Raw genomic sequence first — 21,398 nt, 5'->3', positions numbered from 1 at the left:
TCTCCTGACTGAGTAGGAGGTTGGACTAGAAGACCTCCAAGATCCCTTCTAACCCTATTATTCTATGTTCTGGTCCCACTTTAGGCACAAAGCAAACTGGGTGATGGATGAAGTTTGGACCAAAAGACTTCCAACGTTTCTTCCAACACTACTATTCTGTGTTCTGTTTTCTAGCTGCCTGGCCATTAAATTTATGGAATGGCCTCCGGGAATCCCTGGATAAAATCTGGCTTCCAAGAGGTTTTCTCTCTCTCTTAACAACATCATAGTCTGAAATATACCCCAGCACAGAGATTCAGGCCAGGGTAATGCGGCGTTTACTAATTTAAAAGCTTTGAAAAAAGTAGAGAGAGAAGGAGAGGACCTTGCAAGATTATAGGTAGCTTCATTACTCTGTTATTCTGACTTTGCTGCTCATCGGTTGACTGGTCTGAGCAGCTTTAAAATGTTCTTCACACCGTGATCTTTTAGCAACAGGCTTATTTCCCCTCACTGTCTCTGCACTGCCTGTTGGACACATGGAAAGAGGCAGTGGTGCAGAAAGGAGGGAAAAAAAGCTTTGCATTAGCCACGCTCTGAAGATAAGAGCTGAACCGGAGAAGCTGATTTTGTACACTTCCTGGTTCCTCTTCCCGCATTGCCTGAAAACCAGCTGTCCGTGGCCAAAAATTGCAGCCATGACTTTGCAAAGAGGTCTTGGAAGGAACACTGCCCGGAGTATCTGTCAAGCACCATTTTCTGTCACAATCAGCTGAGGGCTCTGATCCAAGTTGAGCCTGGGTCATGAGCCCTCTAGGGCAGTGATGGCGAACCTTTTAGAGACCGAGTGCCCAAACTGCAACCCAAAACCCACTTATGCATCGTCGGGTGCCGGGTGGGTGTGGCCCATTGGGTGGGCGTGGCCCATTGGGTGGGCATGGCTGTGGTGGTAACACCAGACTGGATGGGACTAAAAAGTTCAATCAATCAATTCCAACTTTGCAAGATCTTTTTTTTTTCCATGAAAAGTTGAAATTGACTGATTGAACTTTTTTTTTTTTTTTTTTGCAGATGGCGGATGAGGCCTAAAGCGAAAAGGTTTTATGAAACCCAGCTGAAGGCCTAGGACTGGGGCGACGGCGTGCGTGCCCACAGATAGGTTTCTGAGTGCCGCCTCTGGCACCCGTGCCATAGGTTCGCCACTACTGTCCTAGGACAACAGAAGGGGAAATGTCCCTTGCCATTTAGGGACAGGGCTGCAACTGTTCAGAACTGGAAGGGCTTTGAGGGTGGAGAATGGATCTGCTAGTTGAGCTTTGGCTGTGGTGAGTTGACCATGGTGAATTGGCTGCGGCGAGTTGTCCCATTCCCTCTAGGTCAGGGGTCTTCAAACTTGGCCCTTTTATGACTTGTGGACTTCAACTCCTAGAATTCCTCAGCCAGGCACGTGAGGGCCAAGTATGAAGACCCCTGCTCTAGGTGATGGTACAGCAGGTCACACACTTCTAAATTACTCAATATCTCGGCTGCCAGCTTCTTCTTATCATACTTCCATCCCTGAGAATCATAGAATCCTAGTGCTGGAAAGGACCTTGACCTTCTAGTCCAATCCCCTGCCCAAAGCAGGAGACTTTATACCATCTTAGACAAAACACTTATCCAATCTTGAAAATCTCCAGCGATGGAGCATCTACAACTCCAGGAGGCAAGTTGTTCCATTGCTTAATTGTTCTCACCGTGGAAGTTCCTCCTTAGTGTTAGATTGCATCTCTCTTTAATGATCTTTCACTGTTTACTTCTTGTCCTACCCTCTGGTGTTTTGGAGAATAAATCGGCACCCTCTTCCCTGTGGCAGCCCCTCAAGTATTGGAAGATGCTATGATGTTTCCCCTATGTGTTCTCTTCATTAGGCTAAACACAGTTAATTCTCTCCCAAGAGTTTCTTTATCTGAAAATGCCAACTGGACAGTTGACAGTGACCAACTTGGCAACCCAACCAATTTTCCCTTGCCCCCAAATACATGAAACCAGAGCAGTGCATGGTAGTAGCTTAAATACATTTGTGAGATAATTATAGTTCTAGGGCTTAGAATCATAGAATTGAAAGGGAGCACAGAAGTCTTCTAGATCAACTCCTGCCCAAGGTGGTCCTCTCTTTAATTTGGCCTACTAACAAGAGATTAAAGAAAGATAAGAGGACTGTCAACAAACCCTTAGGACATGCCTTCACACTCATGTCTTCTCCAAAAGAAAACCACAGCTAAACAATAATCAGAAGGAGAAAGAGGAAGACTCTTGGTGATACAGACAAACATTCTCTTTATTAAGCTACACATGAATTTTTCCATTAGTCAGAGAAAGAAATTGGCAGTGTCTAATAGATCACAGAAACCTCACCAATTGGTAATAGAAAGGCTTAGAAAGATCTGGCATTTTTTTTAGAGATGTGTTTAGGTTTTGTTTTTTTGTGTGTGTGTTTGTGTGTATATATACGTTTAGTTTTCTTCTGTATTTTTTTTCCAGATTTTAATCAAAAAGGGTGCAATTGGCTTTTTTCCAGCAAAGGTACTTCTGACAGGTGAAATGTGAAGATCTCTGATTGCTTAATCAGAGTAGAAATGACAAAACATTGGTCATGAAAATGGTGGCTTTTAAAATAATAGAAACACTACATTCGGTTTTGTTTTTCATATTTTTTTTTTCATTTTTTGTTGCTTTTTATGTCTGTTTTTAATTTTTATATCTTTTTTCCTAGTTTTTTTGTCTTTTTTGTTTGTTTTTGCAGCACAAACAACCCCACGAGAGAGAGAGAGAGAGAGAGAGAGAGAGAGAGAGAGAGAGAGAGAGGGATACCACCACAAAACGAAAGGATTGGCAGAGAGGAAAAAGGGAATGAAAAGCAAGATGAAAAAATCGATTCACAGGGAGCATGGAAACTTTAAAAAAATAAAATGAAATCAGATTCAGAGAGTGGAATTAAAAACAAAAAAAGAGATCCTCCCAGCTCAATTAACCTGTTTCTACAAAAAAGGACTGAAAACGGGTGTTTGGTACAAAGTGGCCTTTGAAGCAGAACAAACATCAAAACAAGATCACAGAGAGAATCTCGGCCCCTTGGACCAGTGACAGCTGTGCTTCTTTAGAAATGAAATACAAAACCAGAGAATCAACGAGACAAGCAGAACAATCATTATTAACCCTCCCCCCCCAAAGAAAACGTACCCCGTTTTGTTGGCCGGTCCTAAAATGATGGTTGTGCCCATGGGGGCCTTGAGAGGACTTCCATGGAGGATCAAGGGGTAGGAGAGGGTTGCAAATATGTATAGCAATGACTGTGACTATGAAAATAAACCTGGATATTGCCCATTGGTATCTCCTGGCCATCTTGGTGCATCTAAATCTATCTCGTGTTGGTTTCAAACCTAAGGTGTGGGAAATGTATTGGTCGTAGTGCCTCCCTTTCTCCGTGTCTTGTGGACAAAAAACAGCACCTGTTATGATAGGGAGGAAGGATTGGGAGGCAAGACCAAAATTCCCATAACTTCTGGATCCTTTGCTCTATTGCCTATTACGAGGTGGGCAACTCTGCAGCTCCTCTGGCTAATTTCCAAAAAACATTCACTAAAGCAAAACAAAGACGCCCCTTTTAACCATCAAGGCTCTGATGGGGCCATCGTAACCATCTCGGATGGAAGCTGCCTTCCTCAGAAATGGTCCACCCCATTGGTGTGTTTTTTGTGTGTGTGGAGAGAGGGAGCGAGCAAAAGGTGGCATGTAGGTAAGTCTGTGTGTAGATATGAAGGTGTGGTTGGGTGCTTGCATGTGTCAGCAGGAAGGACCTGAGGACTCCTTCTGTTTTTCCCCAGCACTTATGTCGAGCAAATTTTTTGATTATTCTCATGTTCTCTTTTGGAGTTGGCTTGTTTGCCTCCCAAATAGCAAGAGTTGGGCAAAGACTCCCTTACATTGCATCTCACAAAACTAGCCACGATTCTAACACAGCAGGACACATCAAGGCAATGCAAAAAAGCTTGGGTCACCTTGAGGCTGGAGTTTGGGAGCAGAAGGTCTACTCTAGAAAGACAGACAAGGTCAGAAGATGGTTTGGGCCCTGAACACAAATGCGGGGTTGCATGCATGGATGGGGATACCCCAAAGAAGCACTAAAAGGAACCCCTCTCCTAATTACAGCCAAATAATAAATGTTATTGGTTCTAGGTTGGTTCTAGGTAGTCCTGCCTGCCCATCTAGCACTTCGAAAGCATGCAGATGTGAGTAGATAAATAGGTAACCCTTCGGTGGGAAGGTAACAGCGCTCCGTGATGTCATGCTGGCCACATGACCGGGGAAATGTCTTCGGATAACGCTGGCTCTCTTGGCCAAGACATGGAGATGAGCATCGTGCCCTAGAGTCGGACAGGGAAACCGTTTATCTTTAATAAATGTTGTAATAATTTTGTGGCGCATTTCTCCTTGATAAGAACTTGTCCTTGCCAGCCAAGGAAGAATATCCTCTCCTCACTTGATAGGGCCAATGTTGTAGTTCCAACTTTCAAATGGATGGAACTTTTCTCTTTCTTGGTCTCTCCTTGTGAATGTTAACCCATACAGGAAAAAGAAAGGTGCAAATTATCAACTTTAGCTTGGGAAGAAGGAAGGGATTCCTAACAGGCTAAGGGTAGGGTGAGGTGGCTTTCCGGTGTGGAGAGAGAGACTGTGAGACGAAGGGGAGGCCTGTGTTTCGTGCACGTTTTTCAATTTTCCCTTTGCCTTCCTTTGCTTTTAACCCTTCCAAAGCTGATGGGACCAACAAACGGGGAACTCTTGGTAACGTACTTTGAAGGAATTTTTTTCCATAGATAACGGTATCTTTAAGAATCCTTTAGAGCTAAGGGGAGGGGGGAGAAAGCCTTTCCTTAAAGCACCCTATGCATAAATGCCTTAAAAAAATAACGTTGCTACTTTTTTATTTTTATTTTCGTTAAAAGAAAACGGATTCCTTTTTAAACTTGCAGAAGAATACATTCTTAAAGATGCAGCTAGACACTTTAGAAAAATCAACTGGTTTATCATTCTGTTATTCATTATTATTTTTCTCTATGTTTCCTGAAGAAAGGAAGGAAGGAAGGAAAAAAAAGAGGCTGAATTATCTGCGATCATGTTACCTAAATAGAAAAGAACTAAGTTCCTGGTAGGGATATTGGAATCCTTTGAGGCAAACTTAAAAATAAAACTTGCTTCTCCATGTGCATCTGTCTGTATCATCATGATGCCTTTTTAGTTACCGACTTGCATGGTTCATTTTTACTGTGTGTGTGTGTGTGTGTGTGTGTGTGTGTGTGTGTGTGTGTGTGTGTGAGAGAGAGACTCGCACTTTGTTTTGCCTTTTTTCCCCAAATATTTTATTATATGTTATTATTATTTTCCTCTCGTTGTGATTGTTTCCAAATATGCTGCTTGCTATACAGGATGGGATGGGAGAAAGAGGAGAGGGACGGGGGAGGGGTCAGTATAAGCCGCAGCCTCGTAGGTTGTTGGCAATGATGATGTCGGTTACGGCATCAAATACGACCTGGATGTTGCCTGTGTCTGTTGCGCAGGTCATGTGACAATAAATCTCCTTGTTCGGCGAACGGTTTTTGCTTTCAAATTGTGCTTGGATATACGCTGCAGCATCTTCGTACGTGTTGGGTCCTGCGGAGAGGGAAGAGTTCATGTCGGGGTCATTAGGAAGGGTGATTCAACTTTGACGGCAAAATTTGGTGTAGTGGGGAGGCATCAGGCTAAAAGCTAGGCCGTTCTGAGTTCTAGTCCTGCCTTAGCCAGCTGGGTGACCTTGGGCCAGTCATTCTCTCTCAGCCCTAGGAAGGAGGTGCTGGCAGATGGCTTGTGTGCCCAAATCTATTTGAACAAGCCTAACCCAGGTTTGAGAGTCAGGTGTGATGGTGAAGGCATAGGCTAGATACCGGGAGATTAGGATTTCTAGTTTTGCCTTACGCACAAAGCCAGCTGGGTGACCATAGGCCAGTCACTCTCTCAAGTGTTGTAAAGCCTAATCACGTTCACACGTCATTTCAGAAATAATAATCAGGATAGGAGTTTCTGCTAAACGCGGTCACCTTGTTCTAGGGCAGTTTGTGCAAAGAGGTTTATTTTTTGCACAGATTCTCTGCAGTATAAAGAACCCCATCCCCCCCCCCCTCCACCTCCCCTGCATGCATTCTCCGAAAGGCCTCTGGGATATGGACTCCATTCAAGACACGATGCAGAGCCAACTGTATTCACTTCATTGAAGTGGAGCCATGATGTCATCTGACCCACTCAAACTCACTCCGACAGCCCCCTCTGAGACCATCAGAAGCCTGAAATTGCTTTTCACTCTGGAGGAGACTGTCAAATCAACCCAAAGTGAAGCAACTGCGTGTTGTTCTCTAGAAGACCAGGGCTTTGTTACTTCACAAAGTTTAACTACAGGCGTCTTTGGTTTGAAGCATCACTCGAACATTCCCCCTGGAATCTTTGCAGAGTTCCAAACTCCAGTATGTTAACACAAGACTGAAACCCTTTTTCCTGGTATCCTGGATATTTCTTAATTGCACTAGTGATGCTTCTTAGTGATTATGACAGAGGAGGGAAGACATTTTAAACAACCAGAAGCCAACTCTGGTGCATTTATGTACAAAGAAGGTAGTGCCCCCCCAAAACAACCTAGTTCTTTAAAAGGTTATATCCATGCTTCAAATTTCACTTCAGACCATAAAGATCCTGCAAGGTCTGGCTATCCCTGTGACCTGTGGCTATTTTAAATTATATTTTTAAAATTCTGGAACCTTATCCAGGTAAGACAACGCCCATATCAGAACATGTTAGCATTCCACGGAACCACTGCACCTCTGCCAACAGCTGGATAGAAGAGTGAAAACTCCCTAGACTGGTGTTTCTCAACCTCAGCAAGCTTAAGATGCATAAACTTCAACTCCCAGAATTCCCTAGCCAGGCGGGCTGGAGAATGCTGGGAATTGAAGTCTGCTTCTTAAAGATTGCTGAGGCTGAGAAACACTGGTCTAAGGCTAAGATAGAATAGAATCTGGAAGGGACCTTGGAGGTCTTCTAGTCCAGCTCCCTGCTCAAGCAGGAGAACCTATACCAGACAAGTGACTGCCCAGTCTCTTCTTAAAAACCTCCAGTGATGGAACACTCACGATTTCTGGAGGCAAGCTGTTCCACTGGTTAATTGTCCTCATTGTTAGACAAGCATTCGTGTTACTCTTCATTCATCCTTCTGAATCAAATCTTTGAATTATTAAATGAAATTAAAGTAGATGCCTTCAGAATGATTTAAAAAAAAAATTGGCTGCATTTTAGAGACTGAAGGGAATTTAGCAGTTATGCAAACAGGCTATTTCTGATTGGAGCCCAAAGAATTGCAAATCCCAGCTGACTTTTTTTAAAAAAACAACAACCCCAATCTGTACAGATGAATTGGATTGAATTGGATTGATTTGACTTTGAATCTGCACATTCAAAAGGGATGAAAGAGAGAAGCAACCTAGAACTAAGGAGAAACTTCCTGACAGTTGGAACAATTAACCACTGAAACAACCTGCCTCCAGAAGCGATGAATGCTCCAACACTGGAAGTTTTTAAGAAGAGATTGGACAGCCATTTGTCCGAAATGGTATAGGGTTACCTGCCTGAGCAGGGAGTTGGACTTGATGACCTCCAAAGTCCCTTCCAACTTTATTATTCTTATTATTAAGGTTGTGTTCCACAATTTTAGAAGACAACAAGAAATGTCTTGGAAACAGGGCTGAATTAAGAGCAATAGCAAGAGCACTTAGACTTATATACCACTTCATAGTGCTTTGCAGCCCTCTCTGGGCGGATTACAATGTCGGCATATTGCTCCCAACCATCTGGGTCCTCATTTTATCGACCTTAGAAGGATGGAAGGCTGAGTCAACCTTGAGCCGGTCAGGATCAAACTCCTGGCAGTAGCCAAAGTTAGCCTGCAATAAAGCCTTCTAACCATGCACCACCACCAAGGACCTTCATGCTAGAATGTTCTCTAATGTTTCAAGAGACTCTGCTTGAACTGTGAGGTCCAACATTTCTAGATGTCTGGTACAAGCCACAATGATATCCTTCATTGTCACAGTGTCTGAAATGTCAGTTCCCCTCCCATATGGATGCTTGGGTTGTTTAGCCTTTGCAAATCTAGAGCTGTATTTTTCAACCTGGACAACTTTAAGAGGTGTGGACGTCAACTCCCAGAATTCCCCAGCCAGCACAGTTGTCCAAGTTGAAAATCTAGAGCAGGGGTGTCAAACTCAATTTCACTGAGGGCCACATCAGCATTGCGGTTGCCCTTGGGGGGCCGGGTGGGTGTGGCCAGAGTGGGTGTGGCCTACTGGGTGGGCATGGACAGAGTGGGTGTGGCCTACTGGGTGGGCATGGACAGCTCTACATTGTTTGCGTCAAGGGTACCTGGGCAGGAGTGGGACAGATCTGAGGGTCTCTGGCAGAAGGGGATGAGACCAGGGCAAGTGCCAAGGCATGGTCCACTGGAGGAGCCTCACTGTTCCTCTCAGGCCATGCGGGGGGGCTGGATGGTGGCGTGGGCTGCCCGGAGCCCTGGGCAGCAGAGGTCAAATGCCCAGCCTGGCCCTCAAGCACCTGCGGCACCAACCTGTTTCCAGACTGCCTTGTGGAGCTAAGACTGAATACTTTTCAGCATAGATGGCCACCACAAAATTGTACATTGGCTCCCGGCCGGCCTGGGCCAGGGCCAAGGCAGCGGGGGCCGTTCCCTCACTGTTTCCAGGATGGCTTCGCAGGCCACATGAAACCGCATCCGGCCCCGGGCCTTGTGTTTGATACGTTTGATCTAGAGAATCCCAGATAGAGCCCTCCTACCTGTGTATTCAGGAAAGCAGATGGTGAGAGGTGATTTTTTGATCTTCTCACCAAACAGGTCCTTCTTGTTGAGGAAGAGAATGATGGAGGTATCAATGAAGAATTTGTTGTTACAGATGGAGTCGAAGAGCATTAAAGACTCGTGCATGCGGTTCTGCATCGGAAGGGAGGAAGGAGATGGCAGAAGAGGAGAAAAAAGGGGGTTGGAGAGGGACAGAGAGAGAGAGAAAGAAAAACCAAGTTAAGCTTAAGAGAAAAGAACAATTGTCAAGGAAACAAAAGTTAAAGAATCCCGTTGACGAGAGTTGGATGAATGATCATTTTAGGATGCAGAAGAAGTAGGAAAATTGGAGGTTAATTTCATTCGCCTGAAGGACCTGGGTTTTGTCCCCAGCTTCAAGCGTCTCTCCTTTTTTTACGTTATCTAGAGCACGAGATACAAGTTAAAAAAAAAACAGTACGAGGTCACGGCTGCCATTTTCGCTTTTGGGAAGTCCTGATGCTTTCTTCCTGGTTTTCTTTCTGTTTCAAATCATCCAGAAAATTCACCTCACACAATAACGTTGGTGAGAATCAGGAAAAGGCTACACCTGATTGAGGAACTGAAAAAAGTCAGAAGTCGCTGCTTTCTTTTCTTTTCCTTTCTATCTTCTCTTGCATGTCCATGCATTTGCAAGTTTTCAAACGGCTAGCTTGGCAGGAGTGGGGAAAGTAATGGGAGCTCACTCCCTTGCATGACGCTTGGGTCTCAATCCTGGGCTGTCACTTTTCCAGCCGACAAGCCCAACGTCTTAACCGCGAGCAACCACACCACCCTGTCTTTGTATAGGAAAGCTCAATAAACCGTCTCGCACACTAGAAAAGAGCTGGCACTTTATTAACATTTGGTAACTAATAAATACATGACAGCCAATAAATTATTACAATAAGAATCAAAAGAACTCTAGGATTGGACTGAGGCTCATTCACACACAGCATGCAAAATGATCATTTAATACCGTTGTGGTCGATCAAACACACCAACAGAAAAATCGGAATAAAAAGATTCTGCAGCTGATTTGCAGAATTAGCAAACTCCTGTCTCTTTCAGAACTGTTCTCTCTGTAAAGCATTTTAAGAAGCCAGCAGGGAAAAAAGAAAGAAAGAAGAGATATGATGGGGGGGGGGGGGGAGGAAAAAAAGGAAATCGGCAAACATCAAGAAGATAATATATTACAGGGTTGCATAGGACTCTCCAGATTGGCTCCAGACCCATTATTATTTTTTACTGAGACAGAATGGGAAAATCATTAAATACCTGTAGAGGCAAAGATGCCATTGTGTTGAGCTCAACTCCCTGGAAAGTCATGGACACATCCATGCAATTTCCTTGGCAGCCATATATTTTATTTATTTATCTAGCGATGCTCATAACCCACTCCATTTCCAGGGAACTCTGGGCAGTAGAGGATAACAATGCACTGCAATACACACGCTTTGCCATTGATTTCTACCTGCATCCTTTTCACTTCCTATCCTAAGTTGCAGCCCTGAAATTCTCTTCAGGTCTCCCATCAAAGACCCAACTGGCCCAATCCTATTTAGCTTCCAAGCTCAGAAAAGGTTGCTCAGATGCTTCCCCCTGTTGAAGCACCAAGTGATAAGCCCAATAAAACAATTTCCGGTGTATTTATCTCGGAAAGCTCTGATCGAACAACTTGGGATGGCCAGTGCTGGAATCCCAACGATTTATTCAATATTGGCAAAATGCTGCCAAAAATCAGGAATGAGATTTTATGCCCTGTTGAGGTGGAAAACAGAGTAAAAGTGTAACACAGGGCTTCTGCCAGATCAAATGTTTTTTTTAAATAAAATTACAAAAGCAGCCTTGGGCCGATGCATCTTGAGGCATGCAGAAAAGGGTGGAAAGCTGTGGCATGCAGCATGAGGCTCCTTGAGTCACATGCCCCCTTCTGCCATGCCTCCCCTATAGCATAATCCCAAACTAGGTTTAAGGCAGTCAAATGGTGAAGCTCCCCTGATCCTGATCCAAACTAGGAAATGTAAGAGATTATAGCAGGGGTCCCCAACCCCTGCTCTGTGGACCGGCACCGGTCTGTGGCATGCCAGAAACCGGGCCGCTGGATTACAGGGTCATTAAAAGAAAAAAAAATACACAAAGCACAACTTGCTGACTTCACACACCACGCAAACCTATAAACTAGAGTTTGTGGACCATAAGTGTGGAATCTAGACTAAAAGGAAGGAAATTACGTTATGGCTTACTGTGATGGGTTAAGGCAGCCTTCATCTAGCGTATCAATTATATCTTAGTGCTGAAGAAAAATTGAAAACAGATTCCTAAGGTACGCAGAGGCCAAAAGTCATTTGTTGTACACCCCACCCTACCCCACCCTTACAAGGGGCTACAACATGTTATACAGACACAGAGAGTAAAATCTCTTTTGGAAAGTTCAAACCTTTTTAGCAAAACTCCCTCTTTGGACAATCATTATTAAATAGGATTGCAGGATACATTATCTGCCGCGAGCGTTGAGTTACTTAGTAAGCTTTTAACCGTTAACACAAAACATCTTCCAGACAGCACTTCTCCGCAGTGCCTAGATAAAAAAAAACCAGCAATTTACGGCTTTGAGGTTCAGTCTGGTGTCATGGGTATTTGTTACAAGCCACAGTGTTACCAAAATGACAGGCGCACCATGACATCATCCAGTGATGTCAGTATGCAATTCAGGTCGGTTGAGTCACGAGGCGAGCTGATGATATTACAGCACAAACAGCATTGCCCCCTTTTCAACATGGGACAATGAACAATTCTAATGGACCTCAAATACCACCACCATTAAGACATTGGGGGGATCTGAAGGCAATGTAAGATGGTTACGTTGATCAGTTACTGCAACACTGCAGCTCACCTCACCACAACAGCTCTCAAAACTTCACAACCTCACCTAAAACCACATTATAAAGCTCACATCTCACCTAACCATCAGAATTCAAAGTTGTAGGGCTGCCGAAGTCAAGCAGGGGTACATACGTGTAGTAGGGGTATCAATGATGCATTTCTACAATAGCTGTTTCACACTTTTTATGGCAAACACGTTTGTCCACATTCACAGAGTCGAGTCCAGAACAAGCATTTCCATCCCCTTATATTTTGGCACGGATTTCAGTACAACATTTCTTTTGCTAAGTGAGACATTTGTTAAGATCAGGGGACTGGCAGCTAACTGCTCTCTGAGCAGTTTATGGAGCCAGCCTTTTGTCCCCAACAATCTGGGTCCTTATTTTACCAACCTCGGAAGGATGGAAGGCTGAGTCAATCTTGAGCTGGTGAGAATCGAATTGCTGGCAGTCGGCAGAATTAGCCTGCAATACTGCAATCTAACCACTGCACCACCACAGCTCTTTGAGAAACACCGCCCTAGAGATACAATTGAATTCCAAATCTTTCAATTTGGGTCTTCATTCAGGGAAGTATCAGATGTGAATTTGCATCAAAGCACAAGCAAACGAACAGATTTCTTTACAGCTCTGAAAATATTTGATAGGAACATTATCAAAATATTAGCCGGCTATACGACTAGTTAGGCAATGTTTTCCATTCAGCTTCCAAATATGACAGTCGATTTACACGAATGCTTAGTCCATTGTATATTTTGGATTAAGTTAGAAAAAAAGAAATAAAGAAATAAAATTAAACATGAAACCCATAAGTTCAGCCCTGCTCTTCAACAGTTAAGCCCCTGATACCCAGATACATGTTCCAATAACACGCCGATTCCATTGTTCACGTTCAGTTGCAGTAATTGTAAGTTCCCAACCAAGTTTTTATTTTATTTCTATTTATTTAAGTGTTTAAAGAACGTATATTGCCGCCCATCTCCCATAGTGGCTCAAAAACAGAATAAAAACAAAACACCCCTTCTCATCCGGTGCCACAACAACCGGCTATCAAATGCCTAGCTCAACCCCATCAGAACCCCAGTTTTAATTGAATAAAAGGAGAAGTTGTTATTCTAAATTCTGAATTTAAGACTTAGTTTCAGATTTAGATTTCCAACAAGACAGCATTTAAATTCAACTCCGCTCCAGCTGAAGCCTGTTTTTGCCATTTCTGAATGCGTTTCCTTCTCTTTTCCTCTACTTCAGTCCCCATCTTTTCTTATTTACTTTTTTAGAACAGAACAGAACAGAACAGAATAGAATAGAATATGGAAGAGTAGAGTAGAGTAGAGTAGAGTAGAGTAGAGTAGAGTAGAGTAGAATAGAATAGAATAGAATAGAATAGAATAGAATAGAATAGAGCTGGAAGGGACCTTGGAGGTCTTCTAGTCCAGCCTCCTGCTCAACCAGAGAACCTATACTGTCTCAAGGTCAATCTCCAGTCATGCGATCACGTGATCAAAATTCAGACGCTTGGCAACAGCTTCATATTTATGGCCATCACTGTGTCCCAGAGTCACGTGATCCCTTTTCGTAACCTTTTGACAAGCGAATGGGGACTGGGGAAGCCAGATTTACTTACCAGCTGTGTTACCAAGTTAACAGCTGCAATGATTTCCTTAACAACTTCGGCAAGAAAGGTGGTCAAATGGGGCAAAAAGAACTTAACTATCTAGCTTAGCAAGATAGCAATTCTGAGTTCAATTGTGGTTGTAAGTCGAGGATGACCTGTAACATTTTAACAGGGCTTTGTTGAGGACTCAAAAAGTGAACACTTCTAGAAAAACCTTGCCGAACATCCACAACAGATTCCTGAGGTCAAGCTCATATCTCAGATCTTATCTCTTCATGATTTCTGCTCTCATCCGTTCCCCTGAATTCCATTAGCTGAAACAACTTTATATTATCTTGTTTCTCTAGGGCAATCTGATGCCTTCAGCATATCTCTTGAACCTCTCTCCCATAACCCCAATTAGCAGAGCTAACGGTGAGGATGGTGGATTATAAGGAAATGGAGCCCGGTACAATAAGAAGATCTTTGTTTTTCTACCTGATATTTCTGATTCAGTTTATCCACCCACCTTCCACAGATGCATACAAAACTAACATTCTTCTACGGTTTCAAAAAAGTCCTACTGGGTGGCCAAAAAGCCATAACCATCTAAAAGACTAACAGAAAAACAGAATTGGAAGGGACTTTGGAGGTCTTCTATTCCAGCCCCCTGCTCAGGCAGGAAACCCAAAACCAGTTCAGACAAACGGTTATCCAATCTCTTCTTTAAAAATCTCCAGTGATGGAGCACCCACAACCTCTGAAGAACCTAATCCAAGTAGGTTTTACAAACAATGCTCCAACACTGGAAGTTTTTAAGAAGAGACTGGACAGCCATTTGTCCGAAATGGTGTAGGGTTTCCTGCCTGAGCAGGGGGTTGGACTAGATGACTCCAAGGTCCCTTCCAACTTTACTACTATTACTATTACTAAACATTTCCTCCTGGCCTCTGAATGTGTCTCTTGCTACTTTTCCCATTCCAAAATCAACTTCCTTGGACTTTCTACTTGCCTTTGTTCAAACTGAGGAATCTTCTGCATAATGCTTAGCTTCATTATCTGTCTTGCTTGGTATTTCCTTCATCTATTTACTCCCTTATTTCCTGCAGTCATTTGCCCTCTGCTCTATTCACCTGGCGCTTTTGACACGCTTTGTCATCTCCAACCAGATTCCCATCTCCACTGTCTCTTCTTCACTCTGACCATCATGATACCTGATGAATCTATCTATGAGCCAGGAACACTGCCTTGGACCATAAGGAGGAATTCTGTTGGACACGGTGGTGGACCATCCTACGTATTTAGTGGTTTGTACCCTGCCTTTATGATGCAACACTCATCAATAAACGATGGCTGGCAAAGCATCCAAAGTTTGATCACCTGACCCTGGGAATGCTGCAACTGTTGTAAGTGTGAGGACCAGTCGTCATTTTTTTTAAAAAGCTGTTGGAACTATCACTGAACAAATGGGGAAAAAGCTTTAAATATATACTAATTACAGGAAAAGAGCTTGTTTATCAACTCATTCTTAATACTCTTGTTCTCTTTCAGATCCTGCCCAGGGGTTCATAACTGCTAATAGTTTAAATGCACAGGATATCTTATTTACAGTTTTTGCCAAGCTGAGGAACTCCCAATGTGTGCAATTCAGCTCCCAGGATCCTGTCAGAGGTACCCATAGGATGTGTTTTAAAACGCTGTTACAAGCTCCACCCCTTTTGTTTGCAGGTGTGACCTCAGGAAAATCTCCGCCCCTTTTGGGTGCAGGTATGACCTTATACAGACATAGGAAAGGAACTTGCACTGCAGTGGGTTTTTTGTAATTTTGATGAAAACAATGAATCCTGCAGACACCTCTGATTCTGGGAATTAAAACTGGCTGCTCTTTTATCAGTTTTAAGAATTGGCCACTGATTGCCTACTCCTTGAATGTGTGGATTGTGTAGGTTTGCTTGCATGGCAAAATCAACACACGGAATTCTTGCTCTTGAAATTCATCATTCAGGTGCTTAAATCTATTTCAGAAATGGAAAAGCAGTAAAATTTGAAGACGTGAAAGTCCAGGTTGGATGGAGGGGAAAAGATTGGAGGGGGGGGGAGAGTGAGAAACAATGGAATTTTTTTTAAAAAAAAATCAGCCAAAACAACAATAATAATAATAATATCTATTTTTTTATCGTCTTAATTTTTTTGTGAAAAAAAAAAAGAAATCAGAGAATTTAAAGGCAGAGGAGGAGATATGGAAAAATGGAAATAAGAGTGGCAAGTTTGAGCAAAATTTGCAGAATCAGCAACAGGAATTTTTATGAAAATTTCTTCAGGGCATTTCCAGAGCTGATTATTTGCTCTTTTATCCCTTGACGTGTACGCGGTGAAGAAAAACTCAGTGAATGCGGGCACAGAGAGCAATTTGCAAGATCTTTTCCCCCACCACAAGACACCAAAGTGGAGTGCACAACCCATGCTCCCTGACCCTTACATCGGAAACAAACTGATGGGTCTTAGGGCTACATACGAAGAGTAAGGAGACCGAATCAAACAACGCAATGAATTGAGATTCTTCTAGAGGTGGGGGGGGGAGGAAGGGGTTTTAATATAGTCCACATCCACGCAAATTATTGGCAATTATGACATCAGTTACAGCATCAAAAACAAACTGGATGTTGTTGGTGTCTGTGGCACAGGTGATGTGTGTGTATATCTCCTTGTTGAATGACTTATTCTTGCTCTCGTACTGCGTCTGGATGTAAGTCACTGCGTCCACAAAATTGCTGGGTCCTGCAAGGGAGAGAAACACAGCCAAAAAAAAGTATGTTTTGACCCCCCCCCCCCATTTCCCAGAAGTGGCTGTTAATGTTGGCTCCCCTTGGCAGACGGGGGGGGGGGGAACCAACCAGTCAAGGAGAGGAATGATGAGGAAAGAGAAGGGTTTGAAGTTTCAGGGTCCTCTAATACAGGGTCCTCAACCATGTCAACTTTAAGACTTGTGGACTTCAACTCCCAGAATTCCTCAGCCAGCAAGGCTGAGGTGAGGAATTCTGGGAGTTGAAGTCCACAAGTCTTAAAGTTGACAAGGTTGAGGACCCCTGCGTCTAATGGACTGATGCAATTCCTTTAGTCCAATGTTGCTGGTGATGATAGCAAAATGCTTAATAAATTTTCTTGTTCTGCAACCAAAGCAGGGACTTTAGGCTAGAATGAAGAAAAAAAAACCTTCTACTTAGCTAATGCTTGTTTTCAGAGAAAAGTATTAACTAGCAACGGCATCCATATTATGCCCATGTTGGATTTAGGGCAAGTTCCTGTTTGTAATTCTAAGCCTCTTCAAATCCCCCTCCGAGTCTGTTATCCAAATATGATTTAATCAGCTATGGGGCCATATTTAGTCTTGATTTTTCCCTAGCCCTTTCAGATACAATTGAGATACAACATCTGCTCTCTTTGTGGATCATAGTTTGGGAATTTTTGCCTTAACCAAGGGCAAAAGTGGCAAGTCGCAAAATACTCTTTTGTCAGACCTGCCGCTACTCAAATGCCTAAATAGAAATGATCCTTGGTTCCATTTGTTGAGAAAGGTGTAGTTTTATTAGAGATCAAATGTATCTACGTTTCCCTCCCTTAATTGTCTCTCATTGCCCATCCCAGTATCAGCAATCAGGTTTCAGGCAAGATGTTTTCATGACTGTCAGTCCAAGCATACTTTGGTATGCAGCTCGCTCCTTCTTCCAGCTGGGTGACCTTGAGGCAGCATCTTGAGGAGATTCAGCACTTACTTTCATTTCCCCAAGCATTCCCTCCTTCATTTCCCCTCCCCACAGTTCATGGCAGTCTGTCACCGCATAGCAGCGAAGCACAAGCAAACATAAGGTGGCGGCTGACACTCTTCCTGCATATATTTCTTCTTGAAAAAAAATGAAAGGAGGTGCTTTATTTACCTGTGTAATCTGGAAAGCAGATAATTAATGGGGATTTCTTAATCTTCTCTTCAAAGATGTCCTTCTTATTGAGGAACAGGATGATGGAGGTATCTGTGAACCATTTATTGTTACAGATACTATCAAACAGCTTCAGTGATTCGTGCATGCGATTCTGTAACATAAAAGAGATAATGTGTCAGGCCAGGGTGCTTGCAAAGCCAACTTAACATGTAGCGAAGCATCTAAAATTAAGAAAGAAAAAAACTCAAAAGGAAGCAGACCACAATGGGTGCAATATGGCCCATATTTACATACAAAAAAAATGTGTACATATATGACAACTGGGTTTTTACAACACACTTAAACACCATGTTTAGAAGATGCTCAGTTGGATCAATTTTAACCCTGGTCAGTTTCTTTTAATGGCTTCGCATGTTGAATTCACCAAATCTGTTTGACCTGGGTAGACTTTAATTCATTGTGTGAACCCAGGAAGTGGGTCTACTCAATAACAGTTAAGTGTGTTGCAGGAACACAAGCCAAAGAGACGCAGTTGGTATAGATGTGAGCTTCAGTTAGCAGCACTGAAGCGCGTGGCTTTCTTTCCTTTTAACGGAGCTAAATATTTTGAATAATAACTTCTGGAAAAAAAATAAACAGGATTCCATCTCAGATAACTCACCATGCACATGCATCTGGATGGCTGAGAGGAGGAATTGTTTCTGCCCTTACAGGCTGCAAATTGAAGCTGAAGTGCAAATCATGCAGGTTTGTTAGAACAGATCAGTGAAAATGTTGACCGTATCATCATTGATTGCGTGGGACGGTATTTGACGGTAGACATTAACCAAGGATGGCTGCATGACACCCTCGAATTAATCCAGAGTTGAAAGCAGGCTAAGAGGAGAAGACTCTTCAGGACAATAATCTTGCTGTGAGATTTGGCCTTTTGTTATTTCATTTAACATTTGTTAGTTCGTTGGTTTAATATTAATGTCCTTAAGCTGATACTTTTTGGAAGGGGGTCTGCTCAAAATCATATCCCAAAAGAAACAAAGGACAAAAGAAAAAAAAGAAGAGGAAAGGGAAGGACAAGGGACTAGGAAGACAATACCTAAGAATAATGCTAATATTTATCGATTAATTAAGTTTATAGTTCATGCCTCAAGCGGAAAGATTAGATTAGACTGTAATTTGGTGTTTTCCAATAATGCCACAAGTTCAAATGCAAGAAGGAGAGGAATGTGGTTTTAGTTGGAATGCATGCATGAAATATCAATATGTGGATATGTGAATAAAGTGATCACATGATTATTAACAAGAACAGAATCAATGCATCAGTTAAGTAGCAACAAGGTACATGGCATACGGTGGTAGGTCTAGTTCACAGCAAAATCAGCCTGGGGGATGTCCTGTCCTTCAGTTGCTTTCAACTCTATGGTTTTTCTCAGTTCAAGAGAAGCTTCATACCTGCCAAATTGGGAGGGTCTCTCAAAACCTCATTATTTTTGCCTTTGTTCTGTTAGATAAGATCAGTCCAAGGAAAGTGATGGTGAAGAAGCCTGCTGGAGTTGGAAGCGAGAGGCTGAAGGTGGAAATGGAATAGCAGAAAGGAGCAGCCATAACGGAGGTTGAAGCCAACCCAGAGAGTCATAGGGGTTATCGAGAAGCAAAGCAGATATTAGACCAGAGAGGTATCTTTTTTTTTTTTGTCTTGGGTCTTGGTCAAATGCTGTAGTTCCTGCTGAATGCGGCTGGTACAAATTGCAATTGTAATTAACCAGACAAAGAGGACAGACACGAAAAGACAGAACTTTTTTCAGGTGATGGGAAGATCTGCTGAAGGTTCCCGAGGTAGCACCAACCCCTGTCCCCTCTAAAAAAAACCTAAAACCCAACCAGAGCTTTTCAACGCAGCCATCAAAGCACTGATTTTCAAATCAAGTTTCAACAAATATGAGGTAACCTTGGAAGCCCACTAAAGGCTCATCAAAATGTGAAGGACTTAAAGTGATGGTGAAAATGGGGGCATTTTCCCTACGCAAGAAAGCAAGGGAAACTCATTGTCTGCTTCAAAGAGTCAATGGTGAAAACCAGAAGACTAGGTTAATGTGAATTAATTACATGTTGTGGGAAATGTACTAGAATCTTCAGTGAAACCAGGGGTCTTTAAACTTGGCAACTGGGAGTTGAAGTCCACAGGTCTTCAAGTTGCTAAGTTTGAAGACCCTTGAGTTAAACATTGGAATGATAAAGAGATTCTGGAAGTACTATAGAATGTTAAAAAAAACACGATTGTATAAAACTTTTCATCTCTTCCACTGAATTTTTTATAGCCACAGGTAAAGTAGGGTAGAGGGAAAATAATAAGCTCTGTGTCAAAACCACAAGATCCTTTTAAAAGCTCCTGGATGACCATTTAGATAATTTTAATTTAGGTTGATGCGTCATTCTTAGTTCGTCCCACGCCTGGGCAAATTGACCCCCCATTAATTAGTAAATACCAATTCTTTCAGAGCTTGAGTCCACCGCAAATTTAACTTCTGGAGAACATTCTCATAGGACAAAAATAGCTTAAACCTTGTTTGCTTTTGACTAGCCCAACTTGGCATTTTCAGATGGGCAGAGCACAGGAAGAGAAGTCATGTTTATCATGACACAAATCACACAATCTATGTCATTGGCACATTGACATCATCACCCATTCAATATCCCGAATGAATTCTACAAGGCGCCCATGTCTAAACTCACAACATCACACTCTGCAATGTATGGTTTTATAGACACACAATATTTGCACAATATGTTATGCTTGGTTATTTTTCAACTTGGTTAATTTTTTTGATGGTTTAGCATATTGAGTTAATCATTCATTTATTAATTTATTCATTCATTCATTCATTCTTTTCTTCATTCAGTATAGATCTTTGTCACTTTGCCACATCTATAAAGCAGGTTACCTGCCTCTTGATCTAATCCATTTAATTATAAGATCCAAAGACTTTAAATCAATCATGCTCTTAAACCATAGAACAAGCTTGATGCACCCAATTTTGTTCTCTCCCAACTTAGAAACAGTTAGCTGAATCTTGAATCTCCTTCAGTTAGAAGCAAAGGGGGCTGTTGACATTTTAAATCCACACACCACAAGGAACATCCAAAATTCACTGTCTAGGTTCTAGGTAAGTATTTGTTTTCTACTTGCAGTATCAAATCCACAAAGCCTACAGTCACGCGGTAGAGATTTACGATATGAGGAAGCAGAATTTGAAAGAAGAATCATAAAAGCTTCATTTGATAACTTTTTTCCTCTCTGTCCTGTTTGCTGCTTGTTTCAGTCTGCTTTTTATCATTTTAAACTTCTAGAATTGTCCGAAAGCTTCCTAAATCTCATGACGGGATGATTCAAGATAACAACATTTTTATATACACGAAAGAAGGATCAATGTGCTGAAGATTTGCAACCTCAATATTTCTGGGAGATATTGTACATCACCTGGAAAATGTTGGACTTGCCAATATGCACTTTATAAAATAAGCAATGAGTTGGAAGTTTAAGTTCTGTACATGCTTAGGAATTGTGATTGAGAAAAAAAGACAACAGATCTATAAAAGCTAAGCAAAGCTTAGGATTTTCAAGCTTCACTCTGCCCCCAACCCATATTTATTCGTTTTGGCTGAAAGCATAAAAAAGTATGAAAGAAAGAATCAGAAGAGTTAGGTTTTCACCAGTTCACAATTTCTTGTCACCCCTCTACACAGTTGTTCAGAGAAACAGCATACAGTAATCCATAATCTGAATAATATTAATCTTGCCGTCTGATATGAACCAGTTTTTACAAAGATACTGCCATTTCTCTCTGCAAAATCTGGGTATTTCCAGACCAAGATTTGATGGCCCAACCACCTTGCTCCAAATGTTGCATTTCACAGGGATTAAATACATATTTTATAAATTGAATAAATAAAATAACAAGAGGTTCAGTTGATGACATCCTTCACGTGTAACTCTCCCACTTTTCTATTTAACGTCCCTTGCCCTCCATACAGCGCATTAAGGAAAGAAAAAATGGAATCATTGTTCAACA

At 42.2% G+C, this 21,398-nt stretch overlaps 1 protein-coding gene across 3 annotated transcripts in view; it reads right to left on the bottom strand.

Moving 5' to 3' along the window:
• Positions 1-2,278: 2,278 nt before the first annotated feature.
• The window catches only part of GNAO1 (G protein subunit alpha o1), a 100,653-nt gene continuing 81,533 nt past the window's right edge, over positions 2,279-21,398 (bottom strand). The window contains exons 7-9 of one of the 3 annotated variants that reach the window (XR_005557939.1): positions 17,329-17,482; positions 8,896-9,049; positions 5,537-5,673 (exon numbers count right to left, since the gene is read on the bottom strand). Coding sequence is in view for 2 of the 3 variants with exons in the window: in XM_039353819.1 (XP_039209753.1) it covers positions 5,486-5,673; positions 8,896-9,049 (342 nt within the window). In the remaining variant the exon portion in view is untranslated. Of the gene's footprint in view, positions 5,674-8,895; positions 9,050-11,301; positions 16,172-17,328; positions 17,483-21,398 lie in introns of those variants that run through there. The other 2 variants (XM_039353819.1, XM_039353820.1) reach the window with 2 other exon arrangements.

The sequence above is a fragment of the Crotalus tigris genome, unplaced genomic scaffold (assembly GCF_016545835.1).
Source record: "Crotalus tigris isolate CLP2741 ecotype Arizona unplaced genomic scaffold, ASM1654583v1 scf7180000018525.42219311030:4301911, whole genome shotgun sequence".
Taxonomy (NCBI): Eukaryota; Metazoa; Chordata; class Lepidosauria; order Squamata; family Viperidae; genus Crotalus; species Crotalus tigris.
The sequence above is the reverse complement of the archived record's forward strand: the minus strand, read 5'-3'. Positions and strand labels throughout refer to the sequence as shown.